General features: G+C 37.5%; 2 protein-coding genes across 2 annotated transcripts in view; both read right to left on the bottom strand.

The window, feature by feature from the left end:
- LOC126368311 (aminoacylase-1A-like) overlaps window positions 1-11,776 on the bottom strand; it is a 31,558-nt gene continuing 19,782 nt past the window's right edge. Inside the window, exons 2-10 of the mRNA XM_050012218.1 lie at window positions 9,402-9,543; window positions 8,628-8,800; window positions 7,402-7,573; window positions 5,577-5,723; window positions 3,693-3,769; window positions 2,778-2,894; window positions 2,505-2,600; window positions 1,222-1,361; window positions 1-259 (exon numbers count right to left, since the gene is read on the bottom strand). Coding sequence (XP_049868175.1) covers window positions 1-259; window positions 1,222-1,361; window positions 2,505-2,600; window positions 2,778-2,894; window positions 3,693-3,769; window positions 5,577-5,723; window positions 7,402-7,573; window positions 8,628-8,800; window positions 9,402-9,534 — 1,314 coding nt within the window. The 5' untranslated portion in view covers window positions 9,535-9,543. The remainder of the gene's footprint in view (window positions 260-1,221; window positions 1,362-2,504; window positions 2,601-2,777; window positions 2,895-3,692; window positions 3,770-5,576; window positions 5,724-7,401; window positions 7,574-8,627; window positions 8,801-9,401; window positions 9,544-11,776) is intronic.
- The window catches only part of LOC126368310 (aminoacylase-1-like), a 45,571-nt gene continuing 45,165 nt past the window's right edge, over window positions 11,371-11,776 (bottom strand). Inside the window, exon 4 of the mRNA XM_050012217.1 lies at window positions 11,371-11,577. Within this exon, the coding sequence (XP_049868174.1) occupies window positions 11,371-11,577 (207 nt within the window). The remainder of the gene's footprint in view (window positions 11,578-11,776) is intronic.

Here is an 11,776-nt window from a genome sequence, read left to right as displayed (position 1 = left end):
TCAATGTGCAGTTTTAACGATGTATACACTGGGATCTGCGTTTGTCATGTTTCCAGCTATGTTGGCGACGCTTTTTATCAGATCCTCATAGATGTCGATGCCCCGCAGGAATGTGGGAGCGCTGAGTCGCTCGTTGACTGCGTGCATGAGTAGGTCAGTGTTGGGCATGGGGGAGAACCCGAAGGCAGGGTAGCCGGCCAGACGGATGTACCGAGAGTCTGTTGACCCGGGCGGTACCATGGCAGCGATTGGTAATTGACTGTAACACAAACAAACGAATGGCAAATGTGATAAAACAATTTTAACTTATTAAAACAAATTTCAATTGATATAACATCATAAGAGTATTTGCACTCGGACGGCAATGGCGGTTGAAACTGACGTAATGCGTTTGATAAAAATGTTGACGTAGTAAGCCCGCTAACGGTAGTTTTTCTTTTTTTACTCCGTCCAAACCAGTTTGGGTTGCAACGTGTACTACGTTCTTTCGTTCAAATCCGCACGCACACTAACTTGAAACACATTCTAACATTTCTAACTTTATTTATTTGTTTATTTTATCGTTTTATATGTATTGTTTTGTAAGTATTATTGTATTTCTTTCATGTATTTGTAGATACACTGCACACACACGCTTTTAATTATGTTTTTGTAAACTACTTTGTTTTCATAGTATAAGTAAATATTATTATGTATTCATTCAAGTTGTATTTGTGGGAGACACGGCTTCCGTGCCTCACTTAGCAGGGTCCACAGAATACCAGCGTCGTGGCTAGCGCCGCGGCTTATGCTGAGTGAGGCCCTTTTATAAAGGACACCACCACCATCGTTGACCAGTCCATACACTCAATTATTTGTATTTCTCGTGTATGTTGTTTTTATTATGTGTTTTGTTTGATTGTAAGTTGTGTGTTACTCCGTGTTTTAAATTATATAATTGTTTTGTATTTGTTACTGTGGTGTCCCTTTATAATAAACGTTTCTTTCTTTCTATTTATCGTTTCATATAAGTATTTGTATATTTCAGTGAAGTAGATTACATGCGCGGGGATTTGACTGGCTAGGTTACACTAGATATAAATAATAAATATATCCCCGAAGGAGTAGGCAGATGTGTATTTTACCCACTCCTCGCCATAACCTATTGACATACTCGTATACTTAGTTCCTGAAATCACAAATTACGTTCGGATAAGTATCACCTCACCAGGTGTCACTTACTTTCTTATTGCGACCTCTGTGAAGGTGGTCCAGTAAGGGTTGTCCAATGTGGTCTTAGTTGCCGGTGACTGTTTGTCCTTCAAAATGTACGACAACGTGATATTGCCACCATTTGCTGCCTCACTTATCCATTCGTTCAGCTAAAAATACACCAAAACACTATAAATAAGTGTTGCGTGTGCTAGATGTAGCATCACAATGCTCTCGATCATTCTGTGCAGGGATTTATCGTAATATCCTAATTTGATTCAGAACCGTGGTAGCCTAGTTGGTATAACACCTACCTCTCACATCGAGGTCGCATGTTCGAATCCAGCACAGGCTTAAACGAATGATTGTCGAATTTGTTTTCGAACTCATGTTTGCATCATAAACGGTTACCTATCACGTGCTCAGCGGTGAAGGAAAAAATTGTGAGGAAACCCACATTCCCGAGAAATGTATTTTCGGAGGTGGGTAACCTAAACTGTATTGGGCTGGTTTTCAAAACTTCTGTCTGGAAAAGGAAGTTTCTGTAAAAAACCGTACCTGTCAAATGTTCAGGTTAGGTAAGCGGACTCTGTGAAAAACGGGATAATGCTAGGTAGATGATGATGATCCTAAATTGATTCACGCGTTTGCCGTCTGTGGTTTAACTGCCGCAGTGCGACGCAGTATGATACGAACTCCCGCTCCCTAGCCCACATCACTCGCGGTACCGCCTCAGTGTTTTTTACATACATTAGCTCACGACTATACCCCAATGGAATAGTCGGTCGGTCGGAGGTACATTCACAAGACGAACTAAGAACCCACACCGCACCGAGCTTTCTGTTAGATCACTTTTTTACCGTGACTTATTTTGGTGTGGAGACGTACAAACGGGTAGCGCTGAAGGCTCTCACCCGGTAATTTTTTTTTTGATAAGATTACAACCTCTAATCTAATACAGATTTCTATTGTATTGACACCGATTCCTGCAGACGCCTCCTAATTTTATTTTAAGTTATACCGGTCTTTTTGTTATCCGCCTTTTTGACAACTGTTAATTTTAAAATGAAAGAATAACCCGGGCTAATAAAATAGGCATCTCGATCATATGCAATCCAATTGACGTGTGCTGTCAATATAAAAATGTAATTTGAGTGTGTTCCATAAATTTTCAGCCTGACGATTACCCGTCCCTTTCGATTTCGGCGGTTAAGAAAATGACATGTATAGTTTAAAAGAAATATATATGGTGTCTACAGGAATCAGCACCATTCTCTAATCAACCATCACACGTCTCCTCACGTAAAACATACCTGTGCTTCAAAGGCCTCCTCGTTAAGGGTAATGTTAAGTCTAATGTCGAACACGAGACTCACGTGGCTCGGTATAATGTTGTTGGCTGTGCCACCCTAGAATACACAATTCAATATTACTTTATGTAGAAAGTTTCTCAACACACGAACGTAGGTATATCGCTTAGTTGGTACACGACTGTATTTAAGCACCTCTTGAACATTTTCTATTAGTCAGGTAAAAAAGCAATTATAATAATAGATACCTAATATACATCAGGAGTAAATACTAACATTAAGTTTGTTCAGGTTAACGGATGTGAAAACTCCGAGGTTTAGCAGTCCCGTGCTCTGATATTTGGCGTACTCCACGTCTCTGAACTCAAACAACTTATCCATCACATTGCGACACTGTAACAAAACAACATTTAATTAATCCGCTCCAACGGCAGATTTATTTACTTCATTATAATATGCAGGATGGAAGGGGCAATACACAGGGACTGTAACTTGGAACCTGGCAGAGGGCAGCAGTAACTGTCAGTACTATTCAGAGGCGGAGGACAGGAATCCTAGTATGGCTTTGTAATAGATTACTCTGGGCGCCATCCCACTTGCGTCAGACAGAGTACTGCGGGGCAGAAGGCAAGAGGGAAACCACTGCCCTATTTTTCCCTAAAAAATTGGCACGCAGAAAATGCTGCACTGACAAAAGTGTGGCTCTTAAATTGATGATGATGATGAATACACAGGATGTAATTGATACCGCAACGAGGGGGATGATTCAGCTCGAGGTTCTTAGTTACTAGAATTTTTTCATCGCAAAAGTATGAAATTGAAAATAATTTAAAAAACACAAAGTGATTAAATATACATTCGCATACAAAAGTATTTACTAAGATTCTGTATTTTATATTTAAAATAAATAAAAGTAAATAATCTTTTACAGAACATTTTTAAATGTATAGTTTCTAATAATATTTAATATAAAGAACATTTAAAAAGGAAGTTGTTAATAGCTTCAGACCCTGAAAACCTGAAGAAAATAGGAAGGGTTTATAATATACTATTTAATTGTTGGTAGGTTCTCTAGGCCTTCAGGTAGTGGCAAAAAGGTGTAGAGCTCATTTAGCTTAGTGGCTACACTTACGCCATCTATTGTCGCCGAAAATTATATAACAACCCAACACCCTTAACCAAAATACTTACCATGCCAGTAGCGGTGACATTAGTCGCCGGTAACTGTGAGCCGTGGGACGAAGTACCGTAGCAATCAACTTGGATTTCTGCAAGTATGATTATTTTAAATATTTCTTTTCCATTAAGTGGAGTTACTTAATGCAAAATTCAAATTCAATTCAAAATTTCAAAAATATCTTTATTCAGTAGGTAACATAGTTACACTTTGAATCGTCAATTTTTACATAACGAACGTCTCATCCGCCTAAAACTACTGCAGCTTCTCACAACCTGTACAGCCGGGGAAAAGAAGCTGCAAGAAAAACCTCGGCACAGGACCGTAGGCGTTCTTTAAAATATATATATATATATATATAAATTATATAAGAGAGAGAGCGAGAAATTTGCTAATTACATTTGAAAAATGGTAAAAACTGAAGTTCGGGCCGTTATTAAGTTCTACGTTTTGAAGGGAAAAAATAGCAAGTCAGATTAAAGCCAAGCTGGATGCCGTATTAGGTGACTCTTCTCCTGCAATGAGTACAGTTCACACCTGATTAACCGATTTTAAACAAGAGCTGGACGTCCAAATGAGGTCACAAATGAAGTGATTATACGAAAAATTGAAAAAAATGTTCTAAACGATCGACGATTGAAATTACGAGAGATAGCCATAATGGCAGGGATATCAACGGAACGAGTTTTTAATATTTTACATGAACATTTGAATATGAAAAAACTTTGCGCGCCATGGGTGCCGCGTTTGCTGACTGCAGACCAAAGACATCGCAGAGTGGATGATTCCTTAAAGTGTTTAGAGAGCTGTAAGTATAAACATGATCCTGTTGAATTTTCGCGGCGATATGTAACCGTTGATGAAACATGGATTCATCATTATACGCATGAAACAAAAGAACAGTCTAAACAGTGGACTAAGAGCGGTGAACCTGCGCCTACGAAGGCAAAATCAACATTATCGGCTGGAAAGGTGATGGCTACTGTCTTTTGGGATGCGCGACGTGTGATTCACGCGAATTATCTTGACAATACTACGCAAACTTGCTGCAAAGATTGAATGAAGAAATTCAAAGGAAGCGACTTCATTTAGCAAAGAAAAATATACTGCTCCACCAAGACAACGCACATGTTCACACCTGCGCTGTAGCAAACGCTAAAATCGAAGAATTAAGATATGAATTGCTGTCGCATCCACCTTACTCGCCAGACCTGGCTCCGTGCGAGTTCCATCTGTTCCCAAATTTAAAAAAAGTGGCTAGGTGGCCAAAGAGTTTCTTCAAATAAAGAATTCATTGCCACCGTAGACGGCTATTCTGAGGGGTTGGACAAGATCTTCTACCAAAATGGTGTAAAAGCTTTAGAGAAGCACTGGAATAAGTGTGTAGAGGTAGAAGGAAGCGATGTGGAAAAATAAATCATTTTTTTATATAATATTAGCAGTTATCATTTCGGATACTTATCAATCAGCCCTCGTATAAACATAAACAACCTATATCCTCGTAAAGCCGAGGTTTCTAGACACAATAGTAAAACAATGGAGTTTGGATTTTAAAAGAACTGTCGGCGTTACGACTTTAAATACGTAAGTGCTGGGCACAGGTCTCCCCTCATCCAACCGGAGGGGGAATAGAGCATACTCCACGACGTTGCTCTACTGCGGGTTGGTGTAGGTGTTTTTACGACTAATAGCCGGGACCAACGGCTTCACGTGCACTCCGGATCACGGAATCATCTTACTTTAGACAATCAGGTGGTTCAAGCCTGAAAAGTCCTTACCAAATAAAGGACAGTCTCACAAAGTGATTTCGACAATGTCCCCAACGGGAATTGAACCCGGACCTCCAGATCGTGAGTGTAAAGCTCTAACCACTCAACCACGAAGGCTGTTTTACTTACGCCATGGCACTTTATCCTGGTAGAAGACAGGGCTGAAGGGCAGGGCGTAGCATCCTCCTTCGTCAAACGCCACACCAACGTTCATCTGCGCGAACTCATCGCTTAATAGAAAAGGTTTCATTCCATAGTCACCGCCGATCTCTTCATCTGTAAGTTATTAAAGAATTTGCTATCATTTGATGAATTCAAATTCAAAAATATTTTTATTATTGAATAAAGATATGACATATTTACACATTGAATTGTTATTTTTACATCACGAACGTCTCATCCGCCTAAACCTACTGCATCTTCTCACAACCTGTATAGCTGGGGAAAGGACGCTGCTAGAACAACCTCGGCACAGGACCCTAGACGTTCTTTTAAAAAAAAAACATACTTACTTAAAATATTGTTATACAATTTAGTCGTATGAGTCATATGTCTCCATCTACCTTAACAGTTTAACAAGATGTTTTAGAGATAACAATGATTGAAATATCGCTTGTGTTTATAATCTTATCTTTCTTTTAAGTGTAACTGTAACCATAGTTATCAATAGATTTTATCACCTTATATTGGCTACATTGGCCTATCTCAATATGGTTGTTTGTGTTTACTTTATATGACAGATTGTGACACGAAAAGTGTTTTTAATAAGTATTTATTAGATAGATATCATTTTGATATACGAGGTCTAGGAATATCATTTATAATGCGAACTTTAACGTTCAATGTCGTCCATTGAACTGATTTCCGATGTCTACAGAATGATATAATCACCGTAAGTATATAGATATAACCACCGCCGCCGTAACACCGTATATAAATATAGATTTACTAGTCTAATCGATACTATCATCGATAGACGAAATAGAATCAGGAATCTATATAAAACAGATAGGTACATTGGAGAAACAGTCAATAGTAACCTTGCGGAATACCGTGGACTTTTTTTTAACGTCAATCAACTCTCAACTTAAAATGTGAGGGTAAGTTAAGTACTTATATCTGAATCACTAGCGGTGGAATTCTTACTTTTTTTTTGTAAAAGATATCACTTATGTGTTAGGTTTTTTGTTGGTTATCGACTATTACATATAGGTGGCTATCATGTTCGCCTAATATAGCTCGGTGAAACGTGCGTACTTAGTTCATACCCTACCCCGAATAGGATAGTCGAGAGTTTGTGTTATACATAATTATACTGTTTGTGTTACTTACACTTTTTTTATTTATTCGAAGTAACATTAAACATTTTACAATAAAAAATACGGCGTCTCATAAACCTATCGACAGGTTTTTCTGTACACCGTAACTCATCGTCTATCCTTACATTTTGTGGGTAGATACAATAAAAAATATATTAAATGGATAGATGAGTATACAATGTAGTGAAAAAGTAGGTAGTTCGCTCGTTACCGCTTGCTAAACAAGTTGAACCTCACATAATATAACAATAAGTTCAGTGACTGAGAGTAGATACATGCATTCGGTGTCGACTGTTCCTACACAGTGTTCATAAAGTGAGATATACTTAATATACGTATAGATATACGTAATTTCTAGTGAGTATTGTTAGTTTGGATTTTGTTTAAGTATATAAACGTATCTTTATTATCATCATCGCTATGAAGATGTCACACGATAAATAGTAAAAAAAATAATGTTTTATTGACAACAAACAAAATACAATCAGCTAGAGGTAACAATAACATTTTATGTTTTTTTTATTTTTAATGTTCTACCGCGCTTACACATTATTACTTAAATTATAATTTAAGTACATACAAGCAAAGGAGGGGTGTGCCAGTGTGTGTGTGTGTGTGTAATAGTAGGTACTTACCAGGCATAAGCGTCATGTACACATCTCTGAGGAGAGAGACATTTTTGGCTTTCAACCGTTTGAGAGCCTCCAGGTACTGTATAGACACGGACTTCATATCCTGAGTGCCTCGGGCCCAGATGACGCCGTTTTCATCGAGATGACCGGAGAACGGGGGGTAGGTCCACCCTTCCTAGAACACAAAGATTATACCAACCTCATATCATTGATCGACATGTAGATATACATATATTCATATCTAATAACGTGACACAAATGTTTTTTTTTCAAACGTCTTCCCAGTCTGAGATACTATACAGGGTGTTAGTGACATCGTAACGAAAACTTTGAGGGGTGATTCAGGCCATGATTCTGAGTTGATATCAAGTAGAAATTTCCGTCGCAAAAGTATGGATTGGAAAATAATTAAAAAGAAAAGAAAAATTTTCATGAATTTTTTGACACGAAATTCCACTTAATATCAACTCAGAATCATGGTCTGAACCATCCCCCTCAGTATTCGTTACGGTGTCACTAACACCCATACCTACTTATATGGCTACCGTATGTACTTGTACGGGGTGTAAGTGTCATCGTAACGAATACTGAGATGGATGATTCATCTGATTATTCTGAGTTTATATCAAGTGGAATTTTCCATCGCAAAAGTATAGAATTGAAAATAATTTTAAAAAACTAAAAAAAAATCATGAATTTTGCGACGGAAAATTCCACTTGATTTTAACTCAGAATCATGGTCTGAATCAACCCCTTCAGTATTCGTTACGATGTCACTAACACCCAGTATTATTGAAATTATATTCTTAAATTATTTTTTTAAGAACGTCTAGGGTGGTGCCAAGGTTTTTCTTGCAGCTACTTTATACAGGTCGTGTGATACTGCAGTAGTTTTAGGCGGACGAGACTTTCGACAAAAATTATATTTATGTCAAAATTTCCGATTCAAAGTGTAACTGTGTCACTGTTACCTAATGAATAAAGATATATTTTTGAGTTTGATATCCCAACACACCCCTACAGATCACACAGCATAGCTTTTACAGTTTTATATGAGCACAAATAATAGACTGAACATCGCTACTTAGCTCCGCGGCATCGATGACTCAGGCCTGTCCCATGTATTATTATTATGTTGTCGTCTTCCAATCGTGTCACTAATACTAAGTTAAGCATTCTGTTACTAACATAATATGGACTAGTTTAAAAAAAATTCAAATGCTACTTACGTCTTCATGAGCAGGCACGACATCCATGTGAGAGTTGAGCATGATGCTGCCGAGCGAGGAGTCGGAGCCGGGCCACCGCAACACCAGCACGGGGTACCCCTCCTTAAAGGTCAGCACTTTCATCTCTACACCCTCGGCCGCTGCCTGCGCCCTCCAGAACTCTACCGCTTCAGCTGAAAATGACAACAAGAAATGAAGGCCACATTGAAACAACTCATCTAAAAAGTAATATTGCAATTTGACATTTGCGCATATCCAATTAATGTACGAACAAATTTTCTTAGATGAATTGCCTCAATGTGACCTTTTTAACGCCTAGATGACAATTTTATAGTCAGGGGCCGGTTGGATAGGTCGGTCATTGATCCACGCGAGAGATGAAGAAAAGAATCACAGCTTAAGAGAGTCCAGAGGTCCGAGAAATTCCCATAGATAAATGAAATGTAGAACACTCTAAGAACACACGATGGTAAGAGTTTGGGTTAATGAGGAAAATCGAAAATCGAGTAACTAGCACGTCGCGAGGGAAATCTACGAGTGACGTCAATGGTTTTTTTTAAACCGATGTTGGTTGTAAATTAAGTACGTAGGTAAGAGAAACGTATTATGTGAAGTATGATATTGGACGTAAGTATATTACTTTGGCGTTATCCTTTTGTAGACTTGCGCGGGATGCATCGTATCGTTACAAGCATGTATGCGTTAACATCTTTTTAAGTTTTCTTTTTACCCTCTGCCGTGTATGAGTACATAAATAATATCAGAAATACTCACATAGATCATTATTGGTAGTAGTGTTGATCTGGAGGTATCGTTGAAACACCTTTATGGACTCATCCGTGGCGTAGTCCTCCGCAGTAACCGTGTATAGCACTGCCAGCCATAGTACACTCCACGACCAACGCATTTTTATTTACTACAATCCAAATAGAATATTATAACGTATTGGTACAAAGTCGCATTTTTCCAGAATTACAGCTTAGTTTAGTATTACTTTATTCTTCCATTACTTCATTCATCAGATCTGCCTGTACGTAATCATCACTGGCAGATAAAAAGAGAACCGATGAGTGAGGTTTCTCATCCGGTACTAATAAAATTTTCACTTCATGCTCTACGCGATTAACAGTATTAGTTCGGAGATAAGTACTTAATCCTTATCTATGTTATTTAAGTAAGTACTATTTTCAAATAAACGTGCTTAACATTTTTGGAAATTGAAATATTCGTTTCCGATCACACGCTTCAAACATGTCGGTATACACATCTGTAATATTATATTCTCGTTATCAAACACATGTTTTTATTACATATTTTAATTAATTTAATGTTGATGTGGATACTTACGTTACCGTCGCAGGATTGGAGAGAATTCAGCAAAAGTTCGCTACTTATATATATTGTAGTATCTGTCCTGTTGTGTCGTCTAGTCTCATATACAAAAGCTAGTGTTGTAAATAATGATAAAAATTGTGTCTAAGAATAACATCGTTTTTGATGATAAGTGTTATTACCCTACAAATGACAAATTGGATACCTACAACTTACGGATACCTTGTCCACAAAAAAGTCTTACTTATTTATTCATCGAACTTCAAAATCAAAACTTATTCGCCAAAACACAAGGTTAAGTATTCGTCGAACTTTTCAATAAGTAAGAACGATAAAAATCTTTTAAACTTTGGTGGTAGGATTATTTACTTCATCACGTTATTATAAGTTACTATAAATAAAAATACTTATTTATATTTAATATCAACACAGCAGTGCGCAAATTGTTTATAAGTACTTATATTGCTATATTGCATTGTTCATTTTTTTATTACTAATTCTATACTCTAATAAAGATAGCTCAATTTTCTGACACAGCAGTTATTAAGTTACCAGTTATATTTGAGACGTTGTAAACCAAAGACCAAGTATAGAATAGACAGATAATATTTTAGAATGACGATGAAACTATCACAGCTCTCTATCTTCCCTATGGCAACATTCTCTGTGAAAAAAAGAAACAAACATAGACAGACACCACTGTCTAGAACGTCAGTGTTTCCCGTTTTGAGACGTTGTGGTAGCCAGCTGGATACCAAACCGGGTGTTAGTTTTTTGGTGTTTTGGGACGTTATTTTAACTTTTTATATAAAAAAATCTGTGAAGTAGTTATTCATTATGAACCATGGCTTGCGTAGCCATTGATTGTAAGAGTAGAATGGGTGTTATAATGGAGAACGATCAAATAATATCTCACCATGGGTAAGTTATCGACCACATAATACATGTTTGTGTGCAAGAAATACATTACATGGTCTGTTTTTTTGTAAAGTTTATTGACCCCTAAATACGATGCAGATGCATATTTTCAGCAAAGCCGTTACATTTGTACAAATAATTGACGCCTTCTCCTTATTAAGCGTATGATTAATGTACCTCTGACTACCCCAATTGGGATAAAGGCGTGAGCGTGAAGGGGCCTGAAAGGGCCTTTGTGGTTTTATAATAATCCTAACAAAAACGTTATTTTTAAATGACTTATGGTACGATAAATTGCCGCATATGGCACTAACTACTAGGTCGCAACACATACTAGATATACTACAGAATAAGTATTTCACTCAGCAGTAATACAAAGTTCAGTGTTATCTTTCCATCGTAGGTAGTACTATTATTTATTCTGTGAACGTAGCTTGTGTTACGCATGTGAACTGTATATTTACTTTTGTCTATTGACATTCTTTATCATAGGCTAATCTAAACACTTTAGATAACAAAATAAATCACCAGGCATAAGAGTCAAGTAAACATCCCTAAGCAGAGTGACATTGTCGGCTTTCAGCTTTTTGAGAGCCTCCAGGTATTGTATAGAGACGGATTTCATATCCTGAGTGCCTCGGCCCCAGATGACGCCCTCGTCGTCCAAATATGCGGAGAACGGAGGGTAGGTCCAGCCATCCTGAATGGTAGTGAAATAAATAACCAATTTGAGCAATCAGAACTTTATTTCCAATGTTTTACAATATGAGGTTTGCTGAAAATATGTGTGATATGATTGCAAAAACTTACTTTGAGTTTTACTAAGTTTCAAAGGCACTCCAGTCGTAACTTTTACTAAAAATATTTAGAAATACCTTAGTGCCTACGCAAGTGGCAGA

The sequence above is a fragment of the Pectinophora gossypiella genome, chromosome 7 (genome assembly GCF_024362695.1).
Source record: "Pectinophora gossypiella chromosome 7, ilPecGoss1.1, whole genome shotgun sequence".
NCBI classification, from domain to species: Eukaryota; Metazoa; Arthropoda; class Insecta; order Lepidoptera; family Gelechiidae; genus Pectinophora; species Pectinophora gossypiella.
The sequence above is the reverse complement of the archived record's forward strand: the minus strand, read 5'-3'. Positions and strand labels throughout refer to the sequence as shown.